A 24,489-nucleotide genomic window follows, 5' to 3' on the forward strand; every position below is an offset into this window, starting at 1 on the left:
TCCTCTGCTTTAGCTCCTCTCTAAAGTACCTAGATAATAGTATCTGATGCACATCCCTGAGTTGTTTTACAGATGCTAAAACGCCCACCAGACGGAAGAAATTGACTACTTGTAGCCTCTGGACCTACTGGAGCCTGAGGATTGATAATGTTAACAGCCCTGTTAGTCACCATCGACCAGAGAACTGTGGTGAGCTGATCACATACCCTGGGACTCCCCTTTTCACCTTGCCTTTAAAAAGGCTTTCCTGAAACCCATCCGGGAGTGGGGTGTTTTGAGCACCAGCGGCCCTGGACTCCTTGCTTGGTGCCTGCAGTAAACGCTGCACTTTCCTTCACTCCAACCCGGTGTCAGTAGATTGGCTTTACTGTGCACGGGCAAGCGGACGGACCCAAGTTTGGTTCGGGTAACACGAGTGCAGCCTGCGCTCCCCCTCGACTCCTGCCCAGGCTGGCACACTGCCTCTCTGGTAGGACCCTATCCTTTCTCCTTAAGGCTTTAGGAGGACAAAAGCACCATCCACTGACCCCATCCACCCTGCACCTGAGCTTGTGATGAAAGAAAGAGCACCCCGACAGCCCCCAACAGCAAACTCCCCGGAGCCAGGGCCCAGAAACGCGCCTCCTGCGTGCGGGGAGGAGGCTAGGACAGTCTGTGACAGCACTCGAGAGGCAGCTACGGTCAGTCACACAGAAGGATAACTTCAGCCCAGCGCAGGTGCCATTTTCAACAGCGCTAAGGACTTAAGGAGTCGGTGCTGGGGAGATGGAGGCTCAAGTGCGTCAGAGATCAGTGGTGACGACATCCAGTCCTTTTTCTGCAGACGGAAGGCAGCATTCTGAAGTCGAGGAAGGCACAGAGCCGTCCAGACAGAGAGGCCTGGGTTACTTTCTATAGGAGTTGCACGGGCATGGGAGCTCACCTTTCTCAGCTGCCACAAGATCACCTGAGAAACAGCAGCCCCTTCCACCTTGTTTAACTGTCACGAGTGTTAATGAAAAGCTTCACCCACTCAGGACTCGGCCAAACATTCAGTAGAGATTATCTTTACCATCAGACGTCTTTGTTTGAAATTACTTTCTAGAAGTACTAAAATCAACTAATTCATTTTGATGAATTTGTAAGATGTTAAAAATTCCATTCTAGGCACCATGGGGGCGAGTAGGGCACCAGACAAAAGAAATGAGAGGGAAAGTGTCCTCCTGCAATCCAGCTCCCACTGGGGAAATGAAGGCACATGAAAGTGTGATGGGCGTTTATCACCTCAGCTTCTGGTACAATTACTGAGGCAGCAGGGAGAGCTTTCTGGAAAGGTTGGCCGTGGGGAGGAGGAGAAAGGCAGCAAAGGGGAAAGGGCTCCCCTTCAGGGGCAGAAGTTGCCTGGCGGTCAGAGCTGGGCAGCTGCCCTATAGCCCCGGGAAGGTCTGGAGGCCAAGCTGAAGTAGCCCAGGTGTTCCCTGGAGGATCGAGGGGCCTTCTCATGGGCCCTGGAACTGAGTCTGCTGGGTCCCACACCCTTGCCGCTGCATCCAGAGAAGTTTCTGGTAAAGAACCTGATGCGGGTAAATCTCTCGAGTTCACTCCCCTTCCCATCCTCTCTGCCAAGGCCATGAAACTCAAGGTCGAAGAGATCCTTGAAGCCTCCCTGGGGTTCCTGGCCACAGCGGTCCAGCCTCTGCTTAAACATCACGTTGCTGGGAATCACCCCGCACAGCACTAATCAGTCTTCCTAGAATCAGGCCAAGACTTGTAGCTGTTCCACTTCCACCCCTTGGTCCCAGTTCAGCCCTTTAAAGATGTCCAGAGAAAATCTGTCATTCAATGATAGCCCTTCAGATTCCTGAATACCCCCCACCACTACCTCGCAAAGCCTTTTCTCTCCCAGGTTCTCTCGCCCAGCCCTCCGTGACGCCACTCCCATTCTCTAGAAACCCCCAGGTTACCAAACGGACCCCGGCATTCCCATGGTATCTGCCCGGGTCAGAACATGGAACGCAGACCCTTGACCCCAACTCTATACTTAACCATGTAAATGAAGAATACATTTATTTTCTAATGCCTGACAAAGGTGGCTCAAATTCAACATGAGGTCACTAACCCACTGACCATCGCCACACACAGAACAGCACTGTGAACAGGGGTCCTCCATATCACAGTCAGTAAATTAATTTTTAAAATCAGACTTTCCAGACTGTCCATTTGTCCCTATTTAATTCCATCTCAATTTCTCCTCATCTTTCCAGTTCATCCATTATATTTTTAAACTTGGATTTTTCATTTTAAGCTTTTGCTTTTCATTAGCAATCTTCTCCAGACTTAGACCACTGGAATATATGGTCAGCAAACCTAGGTCTTCAAATAACAAAAAAGTAAGTGTTATTCAAGTGATCCTGTTACGTGAGGTACTCAAAAATCATTCAAAAGCAGTTCTTGGATACTCATAACTTCTCAGACTTTCACAAACCGAAATGCTGTTTCTTATCAAACAGAGAACGCAGCCACTCAGTGATGGGTGCTCTGCGCTGTTACTGCAGGATGCACTGGCTTCCTCCTTGCCTGCGAGATCTTTCCAAGGGACAGTGACACGCAGCTTTCTGAGAAATGATCTCAACAAAATGAGTTAGAGTTCTATTTTCAAGTGCCAGGAGAAATATAGCATTCGTCATGCAGGTTCTGAATAAGATATCCACATTTGTCTGTGAGTAGACTCCTCAGGGCCATGCCTTCCACGTGGACGCATGCAAATGACAGGCACAAATACACAGACTGGCCTCATATTCAGGGTGCTGAACACCAGCAAAATGCTGCCTGGCCTTGGGGGAAGGAAGGAAACCTTCTACAGCCAACTCTAAGCTTCAAGTGGGAGGAGCATTCATCCAATGCTAATCCGTAACCAACACGACATCTGCCCAAACACAGACAGAAGAAAGGCACCTCTGGCCCAGCTCAATCCAAAACAGGACACAGCTGGACAGCCCCAGGGGAAGTAAGATAAGCCGGGTGTGTTTGTGTGCGTGTGTGCATGTGCGTGTGTGTGCGTGTGTGTGTGTGTGTGTGTGTGTGTGTGTGTGGTGCTGTTGTATTTAAGAAACGCATCCGGAATGCATGCCTTGCTTACTTGCTACCATTACCATTACTCTGGCTCTTGTGCTCATTAAACACTGGAAAAGAGGCTACCTCCTTCTTTGTCCGCCTGCCCCACTGAGTATGAGCTTTACTTGGGCAGGGATTTGTTCTTTGCCTTCCTCCCAGCGTCCAGAAGCGGGCCTAGCTCAGAGAAGGTATGCAACAGATATCTGTGGACTGGAAAGGAAGAGCAGGTAAGCAAGAAAGGACGAGAGCCCTGGCGGGTGCAGGGCGACTGGAGCCCGAGCTCTAACCATGAGCGCCGGGTCCACCCCGCAAATGCCTCCCAGCCTCCTGTACCTCCTGTACCCTGGCAGGAGACATCCTGCCCCTCAGAGAGGGCGATGGGCAGGGCCACCCACTGATAGGCCAGCACACAGCTCCTGTCCTCTGCGTTTCCTTCTGCCGATAAGGGAAGGAACCCAGGGAACTGTGTCGATGTGTGTGTGGAAGGTCTGTGACAGTCACTTCTTTCCTCCAAGCCTGGTGCTGAGGGGAGGGGTCAACCCCATGGTCCAGATGCAGGACTGGACAGGACACATCTTTCTTCGGTACACTTCTCTAGACTTTGATATTCTCTTCAGCAAGCCATTTCTGGAAGATGGAGGTGGTGAGAGAAGCAAGGGCTGGCTTTCAGAAAGCGGAGCACAGCAAGAGGGTCCCCTTCTCACAGGGAGAAGCTCACCAGGCCTCGGGACCAACTCCTTCCCTCTGGCAGACTCCTCTGGCCCAGACATTACTGTAGCCACTAAATCTAATCTAACGTAATGACATGCGCTTACTCTGCTACTTACTGCCACCGAGAGAACAGAAGCCCAGGAAATTCAGCTGGGCAGGCTCATAACCCAAGTATGAAATTCCTCTCACGTCATGATTTGATCACGTGACCATGACCTTGAGCGAAGGTGAGCTGCAGTGAACTATAAAGCAGCTGCCACATGTCAACACAAAAACGCCCAGGCTGTCATTGCCAAGGAAGGCCCCGGACACACTCAGCGTTCACAGGAAACGAGCTGAACTGCCACAGCTGACGCCAGGCCAGCCAGTGAACTTGCAATCACTAAAGCTGCATGTTTTCTAAATTTATTACAAAAAATAAATGTATTCTCCTTGAGGTTTTGCTACACTCTGCAGAAAGTTCTGGACTCAGGGAATTTCCCTCTCAGGAGAATGCCTCAGTGAACGACATCTGATCAGAGATGGGGCTCCCACCCAGCTCCCCATACACCCAGGGTCTAGACTGTCTCAACCATAGAATGGCCTAATAATAGGACCACTTCTAAGGTGGTCTCGAGGACTCCTGTGGTCTGAATGTCTGCAGAATCCTAACCCCCAAAGATGATAAGATGATAGTATTAGGAGATGGGGCCTTCGGGGGGGGGGGTAATTAGGGCACGAGGGTGGAGCCCCATGATGGGATTAGTGCCCTTATAAGTGAGACCCCACAGAGCTCCCTTTTTCCTTCCACCATGTATGGACACAAAAGGAAGGCGCTGGCTGTGACCCAGGAGGAGGGCCTGACCAGCAGGTGACCGTGCTGGCACCTTGATCTTGGACTTCCAGCCTCCACAACTGTGAGAAATAAGTCTCTGTTATTTATAAGCCCCCCCACTCCGCCCAGTCAGTGGTGTTTTGTCATAGCAGCCCAAACAGACTTAAGACCAAATATGAAGTCCTAGGCACATATAAAGGGATCCTATAAACAGTAGCTATAATTATTGCAGAATGGCAGAAAAATAAAATTGGTGAAAATCAGTGGTTCCTTAACAGCAGGAAGGAGAGTGAAAATGCCAGTTTGCTTTTGTGTAACTCTTAGGCAGCCGTGTCACTGGCTCAGGGTGAATGAGAGTCACCAGTGTATTTGAATGCGGTTCGAGAATCCCTCCCCTGAAGGCCCACCTGCTCCACGCGCCCTGCCGTGGCTGTTGATGGGAAGCCCTCGTTTGGGGTGGGAGGTGGGTCTGAGGATGCATCATCCACAGTCAGGGCTGCTGCCAGCTACAGATTCCAGGCACTTGGCAATGGCCTGGGGTTCCGGGAGCCTGGAGGGAAGGTAGGCCCACCGCCATGCCTGTGCAGCCCGCCCATCCGCCACCTGCCGTGTCATCCCACCACCTCCACCAGCTGCCCCGTCTTCTCCAGCCACGCTTGCCACCCACTGTGACCACAAGGAGACTCCTCTCCGGGCCAGCCTCGGCCACCTGCAGGCCCACGGGCTCCTGCCTCCTCAGCCTTCCCCAACCCGCTCGTGTTACTGCCCAGGGAAGCCTCCTCCTGCCCGCCCACTGCCACCACATGCACAGTTCCTTCAGTGACAGCGGGAACAGCGCTGCTCTGAACCCTAGGCACATCCGTGGAGCACTCACAACAGCCCATGGGCTGGGGGCTACCATCACGACCCCATTTTCCAGATGAGGAAACTGAGGCACAGAGGAGTTAAGTGACTTCTCAAGGCTATTCAGCTGAAAGGGTCAAGGGTCAGGTCAGGATTCAAACCCAAGCCTGGCTCCAAGGGCAGCTCTCAAAACCCACAGCTTCAGAATAACTGACACCCTATTTCAAAGGTTCCCAAACCTGAGGATGTTTGCCGTCTGCCAACTCCATCGTTATTTATGTAACATTTTTCCTTGGATTGAAATGAGCAAGAGAAGTGTTCAAAGCCGCTCACTGTGGTTGAATCGAGCCTTCCTCTAACCAGACGGAGCAGAACTGGGGCGGGGTGGGCGTGCTTTTCTTCACGCTTCAGTGTTTGGCTCCACATTCAGAACCACCTGCCCCCGGGTCCAGCTCCCCCCCATCCTAAGTCTTTCTCTCCCACTCCTGACGCAGCCCTGGTGGAACAGAAGTGACGGATCAGACTTGAGAAAAGGTCTGCCCTCTTCCCTGATTCACGCCTGATTTCCCTTGGACCTCGGCACTGGCCTTCAGCCCGAGTCTTGTCTCCGGAAAAGAAGTTCTTTCCTTTCCAGACTCAGAGCCCTGCTCACATCGAGGCAGGCAGTGCCAACACACGAAGAACCCCAGAGGCTCCCGCAGGCTGGTAGCCCTGAGCGAGAGCGGTCTGAGGCCCCAGTCCAAGGACAACCAGCAGGGAGAATGGGGCTGTCGGCCCAGATGGAGCAAAGGAATCCACCCTCCCAGTGGCCCAGAAACCTCGCTCCAGCTTCCCAGAGGAAGTTTAACTGGATCTGTTGATGGGAAATTGCCAGGCCTCTCCCCCTTCCAGACCCCCACTGTTCCCAGGTTCGGATGAGGTCCAAGACAGACACAGGGGGTCAGGAGACAGAATGAAGGGCCAGGCAGGCCCCCTAACCTGGCCCATTGCCCCTCCTCTCGTACCCAAAGTGACCCCTCCTGCCTCCAGGGCCCCGAGGTCCCCAGAGCCCCTCCAGCACGTGCACTTTCTGCTCCTCACGGCCCCACCGTCACACCAGGACTCCACAGTCTTTAGGCCCACCTTGTTCCGCAGCCGTCCCTTGTCCCTCCTAGAGGCCACCTGGAGCCCTCAGGCACTGACCTCTCCTCCCCAGCTGGAATCGCGGTTAACATGCGACTCCTTGTCTTGGAGGTCCTGGAACACATAGCCCTGGTCAGTGAAGGGGTGCGATGTCTGCACACAGACCTAAAGGCCTGTCACCAAGTTAGCGCCACAGGGCAGCCCGCCATTTACACCTTCACCGCCTCCAAGATGCCACAGCACCTCTCGCAGATCAGACACTGCTGGGTCCAAACCCTGTTTCTGGCATTTCCAGCTGGGTGAGCCTGAGAGCCCCCTCAGCTCGCTGGGCATCAGGTCCCTCACTTTACAACCCAGGGTGACCGGGAATCCAAACGAAGATTGTAAGTGCCAGGGGCCCACACAGCGGGGGCTGCCCCCGCCTTAGGGTCAGGGCCAGGGTTAGGGCCCGGGGACCTGGAGGACAGCCAGCCCCTGGCTGGTTACAGGGAACCCTCCTGCAAGCGGGTCTTGGGCAGCAGACAGAGGGTCCAGCACGGGGGGCTACATGTCAGCCGAGCGTCAGGGCGGCCCTGCAGGGTCTCAGGGCTGCCTGCCGGGCTGCTCCTTCCAGGGGCCTCGATTTGCCACCTCAGCCGGAAGAGGAAGTGGCCAAGGAGCGGGCGGGGAGGGTGGGGGAGGGGCCTGGGGTGACAAGCACCCGAGCAGCCTCTGTGCTGCCCCGGAGGGGACCCAGCACAGCCACAGCAAGGCTGTCGGCCCCCCTCCCACCACCAGGTCTGCAGCTGCCAGAAGCCGAACCACACAGCTGGAACAGAAGCACCTCCTTAAAGACTGGTCCCCAAGGGGCCACGCCCCTTCCCTCCGCAGGCTGCTGCCCCTCCACCTCCCGCAATGCAGCCCCTCCAGCATCCCTGCACAGCAGAAGGGAGTTCACAAAAAGCAGGCATCCAGCTCCAAGGGAGACGTCTGTTATGTGTGGTCCTCCAACTAAACGTCCGCCAGAGGGTTCCCAGAAAGGGCCCCATCAAGGAGGTTCGACTCTCTGTGGAGGTCATTCCTGCTGCAGTCCCAAGACAGGGCCATTGTAAAATGTGAAATTCCAAGAGCCTCAGCTTGCCCAAAAGAATGGGAAAGAAAACTAAGTGTCACGTATAGAAAGATTCAAAGCACTTGCCAGCTTCAAAATCTGGAGCCAAGTCTTAAAGGAAAGTTAAATGCTGGTTTAAAACCAGCTCCATCCACGTAACCCAGAGCTCCTACCGGATTCCGGGAGCCAGCACGGGGATTCCTGACCAAGTTTTGCAATCAGGGTTACTCAGAGGTCAGCAGGGGACACTGCACACAAGCCTGGCAGCCACTAGCTTCCGGTGCCTCTACCGAGGAGAGCCCACCGACAAACCCACTCACCCTGCCTGCCAGGGGCCCCTGTCCTGGAGCCTCATGGTCACCGGCCCTGGCTCACGCCAAAGCACCCCACCCTCAGCCTCACTATGTCCCTTAATGATCTTCCCCTTCAGTTGCCCTGATATCTTAATAAAGGAGTTTGCTCACTGCAAACTGTAGTTAATCTGGGGGTGGGAAGCACCAGGTGCAAGCGTCAGGGGGCTGCCTTTTAGCGGGCTCCAAACTGTTCTCCTGGCGTGAGGACCTCTCCCTGCAAACCCCACCCGGCCCTCCCGGCCGCAGCAGCCGTGGGGCCACCCATGCCCTTCCCCTCGTCAAATCTGAAATCCTCTACTGACCTCCCTTCACCTGCCCCGACCTACAGCCAAATCAGACCCACATCCTCCCAGACCCAGGTCTGGGCTTTCATTCCCCTGTGCTGCTCAACACCCAGCACCCAGTGGAGGAGGAAACAGGGTCAGAGAGCTGGAGATTTGCTCCAGGTCACACACAGCTGGGGACAAAGCAGACGGGAACACAGGCCTCCGCCCACCCCGCCACCTCACCCCACAGTGCGCTGGCCGGCCCTGCCCTCGGCCTCCATGCTCGGGCCTCCCCTCCTCGGCCTCCCAAAACCCAACCCCCCAGCACTTCCTCAAAGTCTTCTCCAACAGCATTACAGCAACTTCCTGCTTCCTCCCACCAGAGCCCACAGGGCCCTTCCGTGACCTTAACAAGTGGCCACGTAAAGACACCCGGGGCCCGGGGCACAAGCCAGCTTCTCAGGAGGTGCCTCCAGGCTTCAGAGCTCACGGTACCCTCTACCCAGGGGTGCTGGTGTGGCTGCCCCAGACAGGGGGCCGCCCCAGGGGCTGGGCCCCATTCTGTATACTCAGTGGGCCCCCCACGCTAGGCACCAGTAACGCCCAGTGCCTGGTCGGCTGGCCCAGGCAGGAGGCGTCCTCCGCGCTGGCCGAGGGGCTCTGAGGCAGGCAGCGGGGAGGGGGCCTTCCGTCCACTCTGCGCCTCTGGGCAGGGGCTCCCCACCATGCACGCCCCACCATAAGAAGGCCCAGCTGGAACAACTACAGAAATCATCGCCTCTAGGGCTGGACCCACAGTGGAAACTCCACTCGGCTCTCATGTGGGCACATGGGGGTGCCAGGCCTGCTCTCCCCGCTGCAGCCCAGACGCCCAGCTCAGCTGCACAGCCTGGCCATGACCACAGCAGCGCTGCCCTCACGGCAACCCGCGTTCACAGAGGAGGGCCAGGCCAGGGCTAAAACATGCTACAGATTAATTAAAAGGTCACATCTTAGATAAATAACAAGGGCCTACTGTAGAGCTCAGGGAACTATATTCAATATCCTGGGATAAACCATAACGGAAAAGAATATGAAAAAGAATATATATGTGTATAACTGAATCACCCTGCTGTACAGCAGAAATTAACACAACATTGTAAATCAACTACACTTCAATAAAATAAATTTTTAAGAAACTTTTTTTTTAAAAGGACTCATGTCTGGACCCCTGTTCAGAGAGCCTCACACGGGAGATCCTGGTTCAGAGCCTGGTGAATACTCTCAGGCTGCTCTCTCCTCTGTCCGAGCGCAGGCACCCTCCACTGAGAGGTCCTGAGCACAGAACACCAGGACCAGCCACAGCGTCTGCTCTGCTCCATGCCCTCCGCCCGTCCCCAGCTTGGAAACCCCTGGCCCAGAGCCCAGGCTCCAGGCAGGCAATGGTCTTGAGCCCCCGCACCACCTGCCTAGAGGACAGGGATTTGTGTTTGTCCACATCCCCATCGCCAAGGGCCTCTAGAATCTGTCTGCTTAAACTGAATGTGAAGGACCATCTTGCGAAATAAGCACGTGGACGGCTGGAAAGAACTGCTCCCAGTGCTATCTGGCTGCACAGCCTCGGGGAGCCACCCAGATTATGTGCCTGCCTGGCCTCTGCAGCCCTGGCCTCGGAGGCCTCAGGCGGTGCCAGGAGGCCCAGGTTTGCAGGCCTGCTGGCTCGCTGGGGAGAACGGCTCCCTCAGGTCAGTTCTGAACACACCTCTGGGCAGAGGAAGGCTGGAAATCGGATGGGCGGCCCTCTGGCCCTGGCTCCGGCCTCAGGTCACAGGCTGCCCTCTTCCCGGGGAGACACGTGCAGGCCATCCCAGGCTGATCCCAGACAGCGGAGGTCCTGCCCCTTCGCCTCCCATCAGGGAGGGAGCACCGCGCCTGAAGGACAGAACCCCAGCCCACGAGGCTGTCCTTCTCCCAGAGCCACGCAGCCGGCGCCAGCATGAGGCACCCCACACGCTGCCTAGCGGGCCCCCGAGGCCTCAGCCCGTCTGCCAGGGTGCGCCTGGGAATTGCCGCCAGCCAAGCAACAATTGCAGGCGGGGTGGGGCCGGGCTGAGGACACTCTGCTGCCCCAGGGTTCCCAAAGCTGGTCCTGCCAGGCCTCCCCCACCCTAGGGAGGTGTAGCTGCACATACACCCCAGTGCTCAGAACCTTGAAGACAGCAGACAGGCCACCCCCAGGCAATGGCCCAACTTCCAGAAAAGGAGCAGGGCGGTGCCTGCAACCCGGGAGAGCGGTTCCGGAGGATCCTTGAACACCAAGAGCAGGTTGTAGACACGTGCACGTTTAGGGCGTGTGTGCGAGGGCATGTGCAACACATGTGGACCCACATATCACTGGGCTTGGGACAGGAGTGGGTTCACGTTACAAGCTCTCTGATGATTCTTCAGAAGTGCACCTCTTCAGAAGAATTCAGCAGACTCAGGAGGGAGAGGCTCTGTGCACCTGAGGACTGAGATGGGTGCCCAAGCTTAGGACAGACCAGGCAGGCGTGGTCCCCAGGAATCCACCTCCAGCACCCCAGCCCATGAGAACCACATCCCCACGCAGTTTCCTTCAAGGGCTCAGACCATGGGTCTGGAACTTGGTCTTCAGGTCGCCAAGGCCTGTGACCATCCTGGGGCACCTTGGGTGCCACCATGTGAGACACTTGGCAGGAATGCACTTTATCTTAGTGGCAGTTTGTATGCTGGCAGGACGACGAGCACCAAGTGTAGGCAGCCCTCCTCTGAGACAGGAGGAAGAAAATCTCATGTCAAAAACCTAACATGACCAGGAAAATTATGAATCCAAGTCCCTCAAAAACTAGCTGCAGGGGCTTCCCTGGTGGCGCAGTGGTTGAGAGTCCGCCTGCCAATGCAGGGGACACGGGTTCGTGCCCCGGTCCGGGAAGACCCCACATTCCGCGGAGCGGCTGGGCCCGTGAGCCATGGCCACTGAGCCTGCGCATCCGGAGCCTGTGCTCCGCAACGGGAGAGGCCACAACAGTGAGAGGCCTGCGTACCACAAAAAAAAAAAAGAAAAAGAAAAGAAAAACTAGCTGCAATTACAGACAACCCGTTCACACACTTCTCTTTTCCCTCAAACAGTAAATAACAACAGTCACCTGGCACTAAGACCACCTGAAGTTTGTAAAACCATTTCTTCAGGCTGAGCTTGTTTATTTTTAGAGAGAGAATAATAAATTCTTTGCCTGTACTTACAGGTTTATACCTTGCCCGGGGCTGCTCTGCTATGGAAATGAAGTTGTTCTTTGTTTTAACAAGATGGCTGCAGTCCTGAGACTCCCCCCCAGTTACAAACACACACTCAGCAGTCCAGCTGAGCAGCTCTCAGGGGCCTGACTCGGCCCAACCCCAGTTCCGGGTCCCGGTCCACGGGAGGACCGGAGAAAATTAGCCCACAGCTGAACTCCCCTGACCTCCTCCACCCCCACCCATAGAGACTTAATCTACTGGACAATCACACAGAGATCAAGTCGGGCCAATAAGGGTGAAGAACAGCGGAGCGGCTTGTCTATTAGAGCAGTGCCCCCAGCTCCAGTGTGCAGGGCCCGGGGGTCCCAGGCCACAGTGCTGCTGATGCGTGGACCCCATGGAGTCAGGAGGGTGTCTGTCCAGGGGACCCAGGTCAGTGCAGTGACTGGCAGTAAAGGCTGGGAGGGACTGTGGCGGCCGAGGGGTATTGGGAGCAGGGGAGGGGCAAGCAAGGCAGGACGCACTAGGAGCCACAGCAGGTTAACGAATGTCACTTTGCTCCATCCCGAAGTTCAGCTGCACACAGCTTCCCCAGGCTTGGTGCCCTGCATCTGTGATAAAACCTGCGTCTGAAAAACAAGCAGGAAACCAGGGGTCCCCGCGGTCAGGACCTGCTCCTCTGAACCCTCCTCCTGAGAGAGCGCTGGAAAGGTAAGTTGAAGCTTGAGCAAAGGGCTTTTCCCACAGGGATGCGGTGACAGACCAGAGACCTCTGAGCAAGCCAGTCCCGGGAGGGGGCAGGGCTTTAAGGCCAGCATCTGCCCCCAGACGCCGGGTCCGCTCAAAGCCCCCAACACACAGGCTTGGTGTACACGATGCGCGAAGAATTTATTTAAGGAGCCACAGATACAAATATCAGGTGTGGCCCCTTTTTGTTTGTTTTATTTTAGTCCCTTTTTAAAGACCATTTTATTTGTTGTGCCACGGTTGTAAGCACACTAAGAGGGCTGATTTTAGTTACCCCAGTGTGTACTTTATTCAGTCCATGTTCATGTTTACTTTTCCTGAGACCAGAGAACATTTCCCAAGAGGAAACATGGCCCCTGATTCTCATATAACCCCCCGCCCAGAAGAGGTCACAGTCACACGGGACCGCACCAAGAGTCTGCCCTGTGCCTTGAACGTTTGTCATATTTGTTTCTGAGGACCCAGTTCCTTCCAGGGGAATCTAAAGACAACAAGTATTGCCCAGGTAGGCAAGGAGGCCAGGGCTCCTCCTGTCACAGCCCGGCAGCAGCGTTTGGTGCTGACGTCCAGCACGACAGAGGTGCCCTCCCTCAGGGGACACATGGTACCTGTAGGTGATCCTCACTTCAGTTCCAGGCTCATCCTGCTCCCAGATCAAAGCGACGCTCTCCGGGGACTTCCGAACATGCTGGTCCAAGCAGTTGACTGCACAAAAACAGGTTCATGGACATTACACTTGGTGCCACTGGAGTCGGAAAGGGGAGGGTCAGGTTTGCAGTGGTTTGCGCTGCTCTCACTGGGGTGGACCCTTCCCTCATCAGAGGCGGGTTTCTACTTCCTTGCAAGGAGAACGGTGATAGAGCCTGCAGAAACGAGGTGGTCACTACACAAAGATGACCTCGCAGGTACAGGTGACCCCTGGGAATGCTCTGAAGCAGGTGCTTCACACCAGGAGTCCCAACCCCGGCCCCCACCCAGGGGACCCTGACCCGACTGGCCCCGTGGTTTTCAAGGCTCCCTGGCGGTTCTAACGTGCACGGCCAGGGCTGAGTGCCGCAGGCTGGGCTGTGGGAAAGAAGACTCGATGCAAACAGGGTGCCCCGAATCAGTGCACGTGCGTGGGGTGGGCTCTCATGTGGTGGAGGTGCGAGCCAGGACAAGGGCCCACATCCCTTCTCAGGTGTCCAGCCAGCACCCTCCCCCAAGAAGTGATGCAATGATGGCAAAATGCCTTGCTAGTTTTCCGGGAGGCTCTGCTCCCTTCCCCTCCATTACCCAAGCTCAGGTCACATGACTGCCCGCAAAAACAGGTCAGTTGTGCTGGTTTACCGTCAACCTGAAGATTAGTAGGATCATGTTCATTGTTAACCTCCTATTCACCACCACTGGCTGGACTTCAGGGTGAGCTTGGCTCTGGCCGGTTTGTGCCAGAGCCCCTTCCAGCCGGCCCTCGTGGCCTGTTTTCATTACGCACTTCCCCATCAGCAGAGGAATAAATACCACAAACAGCTCTGGGGGCAGCAGCCACTGCTCACCTGGTCTTCAGGGTCGCCCTCATGTCCAGGTACATAAATTTTTCTTTTTTTTTTCTTTTTGGGGCAGTTACTATCTTCTCCAAATCAATCTCCTCCTACATAAATGGGAGATGCACCCACTGCTGCATCTAACTCACAGGGCTGGGTCAGAATCAGGTGGAAGGCAACACTGAGGTGCTACCACAGGTCAACTACCACCTGATAATCACCCTGCTGCGGGTTACTACAAATATTTCCTGATGGAAAACCATTCTGACAAAAGTCATGGGAGGCCCTCCCCATAACAAACCACGTGATTCCCATAATCCTCAACAGGGTGAACTCACATGAAAACATTTACAAACTTTAGCTTGTGTGTGTGTGTGTGTGTGTGTGTGTGTCTGTGTGTGTGTGTGTCTGTGTCTGTGTGTGTGTCTGTGTGTGTGTGTGTATCACATTTTTCCCTCTCAGGTTATTTTATCTGTCACTTACTCTTACAAATTAAAAAGTTTCATTTCAACTTTCTGGCTCCTAACAAGTATATAGATTATACCTCAAAAAATTTAATAAATAAAGATAGATGTCATGGGAAAAATTACTACTTGCACAGCAAAGTTCTTTGAATGACTAGAAAAATAGAAGAGAAAAAAATGCCAAAAAAATAGAAGAGAGGAAAGCAAGAAGGCAAACTGAGAAGGGGCTTGGTGGCAAAACCTGGATTTACACAATAAACCCAACATCATGTGTGTGTCAGTCTGGTCCAAAGTTTAGAAATCAAGAGTTTTCATACTAAAACCACAGATTTCTGGCTTCTCTTGAACAAGCAGCAGATGAGGCCATACCCTCGCCTGGCAGCTGAGGTGGTGACCACTCTCAGCAGGGGTGGATCCCGTCCCCTCCCCTCACTGGCCGTGCCGAGTCTGCTGAAGGCCTTCCTGCCTCGGGGGCTTTGCACAGATTCACCCTGCCTGGGGTACACCGTCCCACCCTCACCACTCCTGCCCTTCATCTGGTGCCCACCCTCCCACAGGCCCCAGCCTACACGTCCTCACTCTGTTATGGAGCACTTCTCTTCCCTTGGACCTCATGCCTCCCAGACTCTTAACTCTTCCTGCAATGTATCCAACTTGCTGCCCCTCTGTGGGCAGGGGCCAGATGTCCTGTTCCTGTTTGGACACCTGCAGCCTGACCCGGGGCTCAGAGCAGAGGAAGCACCTAAGCTATGGATGACGGATGGACCTCCCAAGTCCCTGAGCTGGAGGGCAATGTGGGGTCCAAATGACACCAGGTTGGCCCCATGCCCAGGGGAGGGAAGAGACCTCTTCTCATCTTCATGGCTTAGTCCCTCAAGAAGTTTTCTTTTTGGTCTAAATTAGGGCTTCTAAATGCCCCAGGATCCCCAGAGGACTCACGAGCATGTAGCGAGGCCCCACCCTAAGTCTCTGACTGAGCAGGTCGGGGTGGGCCTAAGCATCTCACTTCTACCAAGATCTGACATGATGCTGTGGTCCAGGACCACGCTCACACAGGCGGACATACGCACACATGCACTCACGTCTACCTGGTATGTATATTCCCAATTCCAGGGGGGCTTTCTTTTTCCAATGGGGACAGGAGTAATTAAAGACTCTTGCGAGCTCTGTAAGACATCTGGCCACGCCTCCACTGGATGGCAGCCTGGGGTCATGGTTAAAACCATGCTCTAGAGCCAGGCCGCTGTCCAACCACTCGCTAACCGCTAACTGCAGACTCACTTGTTTATCTCTAAACAGCCCCGCTAAATCTCACTCTCCTAATCCGTGGTGGTGGTAACGATTCCAGACTCTGGGAGTCACGGTAGTAATTAGATGCCACTGGAGTTTTCCTGACATGGGGTCAGATGTTGTGGCTGTGTCCCCAAGGGAAACACAGTTCACAACTGCCATGGACAACACTCAGATGACACAGCGCCCAGAGAAAAGCACAGTGCAGGGTGTGGGGCGACGTGGCCCTACGATGCCATGTGTATGTTGGCTCTTAACACGTATGCATGGGTCCCACTATTGCCTCAACAGCAGAGAGGAAAACAGAAGAGGAAGGAGGAAGGGAAGGAAACTCTTACATCCCCCAGTTTTAAAAAAGTCTCCACCCAAAGAACTGGGCAGTGGGACAAGGGAATTTCCTTTCCAAGTATTTCCAAGAAGAGCTGGGCAAGAAGAGAGTGCAATTTAAGGCTTGGCTCAAACCGGGCCTCTTATTTCAAGCCTTTTCCAAGTTTCCCAGCACACAATGATCTCTCCCTCCCACCACACCATTCAGCGCTCACTCATCTTCCCAGCTCGCTAAACCCTCCCCCATCCAGGTCAGAACGTCCCTGCAGGCAGAGACCATGTCCCTAAGATTCCTTCAACACGGGAGGGGGGGCAGGGGATGGTGGAACACACTTCCTAATTCTCCCCTTAGCAGCTGTAAAAACCTTGAGAACATTCCCCAGGGTGGATCTGCTCCTTTACTGATCTGTGGTCCGTCTCATTAGAATGCAGGCTCCGAGGCACTGGGGCATTTTCTGCACCGTTCACCACCAAACATGAGTTGGAGCCTTTATTTCCCCATCTGTACAAGGGGGCCACCAGACACTTCATGTTGGTGTCACAGGTATGATGGGAGATGAAGCATCATCTCATTCACCTAAGGACAGGTCTGCACCCGGGCCTGTCACAGCTCTGCAAGCAGGTAAGCTGGTGTGTGTGGTGGGTTTGGGTTTGTTTTTAAGAAAAGGTGATGAGAGGGTCATCATTTCCATCATAAACTTGTACACACAAAGGCAGACATTTTCATTCAACAAACTCTTGCTGGTTGTTTAAATGCATCCCTGCCCCTCCCCACTTTACAGAAATTCAATTTTAATCCAAAGAGATAAGGGAGTTAATATTCACAAAAGAACTCACAATAGGTTTTCTTTAAATAGAAAACCTCCTTGGTACAATTTGAGGTATTACATCAGTCACAAAAATTGTATTTGCCAACCTTCCAGAAGCATCTGCTATTTAAAGTAGGTCGCATCTCTAACAACTGGGGAGGATTCAGACTTTTCTGAGGGATGCTCCTTCTGAGACCTGAGGTCATGTGTCCACTTAGAGTTCCTTGAAGGACCTGAGAGAGGTACTCCAGTCGCTGGAAGGAAATGCAACGCGGGAGGCAGGCTCTTGCCATCTCAGTGTGTCTGCCATCTGAATTATTCGAGGCACATCATGAAGAGGAGAGAGCTACAGCGAAATGGTTTCCACTGCTGCAAGGAACGTTCTCAAAGGAACGTTCTCAAAAGCGTCCAAGGAATCTCTGTGTTCAATGCTTAGTTAACAACAGTGTCTCTATACCCGAGCTTGAAAGTAAGAATAAACACACTTGTTTTTTAAAATCAGACTCAAAGGAGAGTTTAGTTTTGTGTTTTGAAAGCAATGCGTCACTACCCTCCAGTTCTGCACTTGCAACTGCCTGACATCTCGGAGTTTATACCCAAGGAGCAAAGACATCTGTTGAGCCCTACAAGGGAAAGAGCCAAACTTCAAAAGCTGGAAAGAATCCTTTTCAGAACGTGGCACTGCAGGGGGGTGTGGCTTTACCTCCCCAACCCAGGGCCTCTGACACCACGACCTACCCACCCCTACAACAACAGCCTGGCTCTCCCAGGATCCAAGAAGGGCTTTCAGAGCCACGTCAGCCACCTGTGTGCCCTCCCCAGCCTGCTTCCTGGAACAGGCTGATCAGGTGGAAATCCACATGGTCCCGTTCAGAGGAAGCACAGCAGGCTCAGCAGCACTGATGAACACCAGGTTCAAGGTCCCAGCCTCCCTTCCAGGATTCATTAATAATTAACAAAGGCCAGTGATTGGCTGCAAGGAATGTTCTAAAGACAGTGCAGAGTGCTTTCGAAGTGTTTTCTCATTCAATGGTAACAGCAGCCCCAGGTGTCCCCAGGTCACCCGGCGCTGGTCAGAAGCCTAGCAGCCTCTGCCTTGGTCTCTGGGACCTCTGGCCACCAACGACCCTGGGCCTAGTCACCACCCTGTGAGAAGCCCCTTGTAGGTGCTTTGGGCCGCAGCTCCAGCTGAGCCCAGCCTGCAGTTCAGGCCCCAGACTTGGGAGTCAGCAGCACGTAGATGACTAGAGTCACGTTGATGACGGAGAGCAGAGGCAAGCCACTGCCAGCCCTGTCCAAAGTCCTGACCCACGGAATCCGTGAGACTAATGAAATGGCAACAATAGGAACTGGAATAGAATTCAGTTACGCACTATTCTCATGTTACAGAAGAGGAGACGCACGAAAGAACAGTTAGGGGAGAGAGGGAGGGATAAATTGGGAGATTGGGATTGACTTATACATGCTACTATATATAAAATAGATAACTAATAAGAAGCTACTGTATAGTGCAGGGAACTCTATTCAACACTCTGTAATGACCTATATGGGAATAGAATCTAAAAAAGAGTGGACATATGTATATGTATAACTGACTCACTTTGCTGTACAGCAGAAGCTAACACAACATTGTAAAGCAATTATACTCCAATAAAAAAATTAACTAAAAAAAAAGCACTTGGCAAGACTTAAAAAAAAAGAACAGTTGGGGAAAACAAGGATTCAAACCCAGGTGTGACTTCAAAGACACACCTGGAATGACTCAACAGTACAGAACCACCCACAGACTCTTTTTGTTTGTTTAACAGAGTTGTCTCTGTTAAACAACTGTCTCTGTTAAACAATTCCCAATTCTGCCCACTTTAGCAGGTTGGACATAGGTCAGTGGTTCTCAGCCTCAAGTATGTATCAGGAGCACCTGGAGGACCCACCCCTGGGTTTCTGGTTCTGGCCACCTAGGATGGGACCTGAGAACTTGTATTTCTAAAAAGTTTGCAGGTCGTGCTGATGCTACTGGTCCAGGGACCACACTTTGAGAACTGTATGTACAGACCTTCCTAAAGGGGTAAAGGGAGTTTCAAGCGATGCTCCTTTGGAACAAGCCATCATCACACAATCGTCACACAGACAGATCATGCCAAAACACCCCACCCAGCCCACAACTTTCTAGTGGCTCCCAGGGCAGCCATGGCTTGGCCTGGTCCTTTTTCATACCATCACCTCTGTGATTTGCAGACACTGGCGAACAGCAGAGATATTCCTGACAGATGAGTGGGTTGCATACACATTTGAGGTGAGAATGCGGCTGAAAAGCTGTTTTTCTACAAGGCAGTTTTCTGAAGTTCAGTTTCTGGCTAAGGTAACCATAAAGGAGAAATAAGTGAAGAAAAAGGGGCAGAAGAGTTGCTTGCTGCTGCACCCTGACCCTGACCTTGACCCTGACCAAGTGAGGCTCAGGAGGCCCTTGCTGCCTGTCCCATTATGTCTGTCGTTACCCATCCCCCCCCACCCCACCCCCCGACCCCCGTCTTATCTGAGACTGAAAGGTGGCACATGTTCAGAGTCAACCTTGAATGTCCCGCAGCCTCAGGCCTCCCAAGTCCAAGCTTCCAAAGGAGCTGCATCCTTCTGCGCTGTCCCTCTGCACTCAGCTCTCCCCCATCCAGGGCGCATTCCGCCAACCCTGCAAACCTAAGGGTTTGGTTTTTTCCCAATAGTTCAAGGACACTCGCTGCTGACTCAAGTTTAGAGAAAACACTTCTCTACTGAGTCATTTTTATTAAACCAGCAAAGCAATATACCATATGAAAAAAAATCTGGTCTGAAGTTCCCTTAAGTTTCTTTGTTTGAAAAATAACTGCAAGGTACTATCTATAATTCTATGACTATTTCTGAATTTCACAAGTTGAAATCACTACTACTTATTGGTCACCAGTAAGTGCCAGGCCCGTTCCATCGCTCTGCGTGCCTTGGCCTCACAACCAGTCCCTCAGGTGGGCATTACTGCCTCCGGTCTACACAGGAGGAGACTGAGGCTCAGAGGAACAGAAAAAGTGGGCCAGTAAATGGTGGAGCCTCGGAGATTCAGACCCCACCGCCCAGTTCAGGCCTTGGCCACCAAGACCTACAGATCCTTTGCTTAAACACCCCCTGGATCTCACCTATCCCCAGTTACCCCCTTCCTCCTTGACAGGCAGCCCCTCTGGCCGCCCCACCCCAGGCCTAGCCTGCCTGGGCCCGCCCTCATTTCCTGGGCCTTCTCCGCTTGCTGGGCAGGGGGTGGGTGCAGTGCACCCACCCCCACCCCACCCCACCCCAATCTCGACAAAAACAGTAGTGGATCCAATCTCAGCAGACACCAGAGGACTGACTGGCGGTGGAGCTGGTTTCTGGGATCTCAGTCGCACGAGGTCTAAAGGCAGCCCCGTGGGTCTTGGGGGCGAGGGGAAACTGAGCACTGGGAGGCCCCACCATTGCCTCCTTCCCGCCCGCGGGCTGACTCCCGCTGCCGGCCGGGCTTCCTCCTCCCCGCCACCCGCCGCGGCTCGATTTGTTTACACGAGCAGGGCTGCTCCCCAGGCGGGTCGCCGGCCGGCACCCGGCGGTGACATCGGCCAGAAGCTTTTCGGTTCTGTCTCTGGCGCCGGGGCGAGAGCAGGTAGTCCTGCTCCTGGAGCCCCTCGCCGCCTCCACCGCGGCCCGGCGCGCTCGCCGTGCGGGACGGTGGGAGCCCCAGTTAAACTTGGGGGACGCCGGGTGCCCGAGCCGGGACTGGGGAGTCGGGCCGGGCCGGGAGTCTCCGGGGCTAGTGGTTGGGGGCGGGGTGACTGCGCAGCCCGCCGGGGTCGAGTCCCGAACGCTGAGGAGGGAGCATGTGGGGCCGCCGCCGGCTGGGCTCGGGGTCCCCTCGGCCGCGTGAGCTGGGGCGCCCCGGCCCCCAGGCCCACTCACCGGACACGTTCAACTGGCCTCCCAGGAACCAGCCGATCCTGCCGCTGCGGAAGTCGCAGTCGCTCACAGTGTGGTAGGGGGTGTCCCACACGAGCACATCCCGCGCCAGCGGCCCCCAGAAGGCTGCCGGCTCGCTGGCGGCCAGCGCGATCCGCTCCTGGTACGAGCCGGCCGGCGCGGCGGGGGCGGAGGCGCTGCCCCAGAGCCGGGGGGCCGCCAGGCCCCGCGCGCCCACCCCGCGAAGGCCGCCCAGGAGCCGTACGACACCGCGGCCCAAGCAGCGCGCCGCCATCGCGCCTCAGAGCCCCGCGCGGCTGTGGCAACCGAGCCCTCGCGTGCCCGCGCCCCGCCCGCCCCGCCCGCTCCCGCCCCGCCCTCCGGCCAACGCCCAGCCCAGGCCCCACCCTCCGGTCAACGCCCCGGCCAGGCCCCGACCCCCGACCCCGCCCTCCGGCCAACCCCGGGCCCTACCGGTCCCAGTCTGAAGAATCTACCCGCCCCACCTCGTCCCACCTCGCCTCTCTTCTCCCACCCTAGAGCGGAGCCGGGAAGCGAGAGGGAGCAGCTGGGGAAGTGGTCCCAGAGCGGGCTGCCGGGGTTTCAGTTGGTGCGTCCTCAAGCCCCGACGGCTGCGCCGCGCGGGGACCTGCAGATACGCGCGCCGCGGACGCAGGCTCTCCGGGGCGCCCGGAACTGTCTGGCATGGGAGGGAGCCGGCTCGGCCTCAGGAGACCGACGGAGCGAGGCGCTTAGGTGGGTCCGAGGACCACCAGTTAGGTCAATTCAACATCTCAGAGGCTGAAGGCAAAGTATTCATCCTTTTGGGCGCCCTTGCGAGTGAACCCTCTAGCGGCCTGGTCGGCCTGTACCCGTCCCCCGCCCCCCACCAAGATGCCCACACACATAAGCAGCCCCTGTGGGCTATGGGCTGGTCCTGGGCGCAGGAGGCTGTGGGGACCTGGGGCGGTGGTCTGGGGTCCGGTGCTTTCATGTGGTAGAGAAGTAAACGCTCCCCTAACCGTAGCTGATTTGGAACCCTGGGGAGTTTTCGCTCAGTGCTCCAGCATCTGTGGCCTGGGTTCAAAACCCGGCATTTCCAGCTCTGTGACCTCGGGCGAGTTCCTTAACGTCTCTGTGCCTACACCACCTCCACTACTGAACTCACTGAGTGCCCCTTCCAGGTTGCATGTTTCAGGCACCAACTCTTTTATTCTTATGCAGCCCTGAGGAGGGGGAAACAGGAGTGATACCTCCCTCCCTGGGCTGTACCCAGGAAACCCAGTAGTGGGGGTGGTGGTCTTGTTGTCAAGCCAGGAAAGATAGAAGGGAACCCACAGAAACTTGTCTCAACCAGACTCTTAAATATTACAGCACCCACAAACTAAATACATAATAAGGTAAACAGAAGGAAAAGGGTAGTTTTGAAAACTGGTTGGTTGAGTTCTAGGCTAGGGAACCAGTGATAACTAGCACTAGACATGGGCCCTGCTCTGTGCCAAGTGCTTGACCTGCATTTTTCACTTAATTTAAAAATTACCTAATGCTATCAAGTCCCGCCCACTCTCAACTCCTGAGTGGAACAAATGAGGGCACTGAGCCCTAAGAAATAGGCACATGGTGGGCAGAACCCTACTCCCACCTCAATTTCTGCTTCACCACTTGGCCTGAATCACCTTTTTAATAGAATAAATAAAATTGAAATAGGGAAAGACCATAACTGTGGCTGGGGGCCCCAAAGATGGCCATCAACTTCACCCCTTTGTGTAAGTGAGAAGCTCCCCCTCACGTGGGCAAGCAGTGCTGCTCTGACTGTCCCAGTCCAGGCCCTGCAAGGCCACAGCTGCAGCTCCTGCTGTCCTGGAACCCAGCTGCCATACTGTAAGCTCTAGCCTTCTGGAGGAAGAGACCCCATGGAGAGAATGTTACTAAATGCAAGTCCGTGTGCCTGATGCACTGTAAGGCCAAACATTATCAAAACATCGGAGTTTGGAGCAGAGAAACATTCATTGCAGGGCCATGCAAGGAGACAGGTGGCTCATGCCTTAAAAGCCCTGAACTCCCCAGAAGATTTCAGCAAAGCCCTTTTATAGGAAAGGTGAGGGAGGGGCGTGGTTAGTTGTTGCAGACTTCTTGGTGTCAGATCCTTTGTTCTTGAGGTTAGGTCATGGCCAGGTGACGATGTTCCTATAAAACCTCCACCAAAACAAATGTTATTCTCTGTTCTGACAAGAAAGGGAAGGGGAGGCATTTAGTTCTGTCTCCATGCCTCCTTGCGGCTTTTAACACTTAACAAATCCCATAAGCAAAGCAACATCATTACCCTTCATTTTACTTGTTCAAGGTCCCAAGGCTTGACTTTCACCCTCCAAGGCTAAAAGGAGGGGGTGCGTGCGCCGGCCGGTTACCTTACCTGGGAGCATTCGTCCAGCACCCAGTCCGGCTCCTCCTGCCAGTGCCCAGGCCCGACTGAAGAGGGAGATCTCAGCTGGCGGCACCCTCACGGCCAAGTCCCCAGACCCTGCCCAGCCATCATCACTGAGGGAGCCAGGTGCCCAGGACCCAGCTGGCCCTCAGGTCACCCAAAGTGGGGCCAGGTCCCTCAGACTGTGACCAATGGAGACCGCCGCCGCCATCAGGTTGCGGAGGTGGGGATGGGGGAGAGGTACGTTCTGCTTCAAGGCCTGGGCCCGGCCAGTGGGCAGCTGAGGCCAGGGCTCTGGAGCTCCGTGGGACACAGCCCCCAGCCTGTCCCCAGACCCCCCAGGGCAGATGGCCGCAATCCACCTCTCAATTCACTCTCTGCCACCAGGACACCCGCCAGCTGACTGTAACAGCCACATAAAGGTGGCTCAACTGCCCCACCCCTATTACAAGAACAGTGGACAATGTACATGGAATTGACTCTAAAGAAAGAAGTACAGGGGCTTCCCTGGTGGCGCAGTGGTTGAGAATCTGCCTGCTAATGCAGGGGACACGGGTTCGAGCCCTCGTCTGGGAGGATCCCATATGCCGCGGAGCAACTAGGCCCGTGAGCCACAACTACTGAGCCTGCGCGTCTGGAGCCTGTGCTCCACAACAAGAGAGGCCGCGATAGTGAGAGGCCCGCGCACCGTGATGAAGAGTGGCCCCCGCTTGCCACAGCTAGAGAAGGCCCTCGCACAGAAACGAAGACCCAACACAGCAAAAATTAATTAATTAATAAACTCCTACCCCCAACATCTAAAAAAAAAAAAAAAGAAAGAAAAGTACAAAGCTGGTGTTTCCTTCAGGCTGGGTAAAGAGAAGTGATTGTGGGTACAGAAAACACTGCTGAGCCAATCAGGTGGTACAGATTGCACTTCCTGCAGCCCAGTTTACCCAGGATGAGGCCACTGAGGCCAAGGCCACCAGCTGCCTCCTGGAAGCGGCTCTCTGGGGACTATGGCAGGTAGAGCCATACCCCACCGCCCGTCTGGCCACATCCACAGAGCAGCTTCCCATGGGGCCTCGGCAGTTCTGAGAGCAGCCGGTCGTCTAGGCAGCGTGGGTCACAGAAGCCCCTGCCCTTAACACAGGCAGGACCCTCTGCTGCAGAAGGCTGCAAGTTGGCAGGTGCGATGTGGGAGGCCTGGGAGGGTTTTCAGGGGAGCTGGGCTCACTTTACGTCTCAGGCCTGATGTTCAACTCGGAGACGGCAACCCTCACAATCCTAAGAGAAGGTTGCCCTGGTCCCCACTTTACACATGAAAAAGCAAACACAGAGAGGGGACACGCCCACCTAAGGCGGCACAGCTGTCAAGTTGGGGGCCTTGGTCCCCAGCGCTCACAGTTTTAGCAGCTTTAGGGTGTTTGACTTCTTAGGCCCTACCTCCC

General features: G+C 54.8%; 1 protein-coding gene across 1 annotated transcript in view; it reads right to left on the reverse strand.

The window, feature by feature from the left end:
* The window catches only part of ACSS1 (acyl-CoA synthetase short chain family member 1), a 41,825-nt gene extending 20,883 nt beyond the window's left edge, over positions 1 to 20,942 (reverse strand). Inside the window, exons 1-2 of the mRNA XM_082857992.1 lie at positions 20,638 to 20,942; positions 12,882 to 12,978 (exon numbers count right to left, since the gene is read on the reverse strand). Of these exons, the coding sequence (XP_082714118.1) occupies positions 12,882 to 12,978; positions 20,638 to 20,929 (389 nt within the window). The 5' untranslated portion in view covers positions 20,930 to 20,942. The remainder of the gene's footprint in view (positions 1 to 12,881; positions 12,979 to 20,637) is intronic.
* Positions 20,943 to 24,489: the final 3,547 nt, after the last annotated feature.

The sequence above is a fragment of the Leucopleurus acutus genome (assembly GCF_964270905.1).
Source record: "Leucopleurus acutus genome assembly, chromosome: 16".
NCBI lineage: Eukaryota > Metazoa > Chordata > Mammalia > Artiodactyla > Delphinidae > Leucopleurus > Leucopleurus acutus.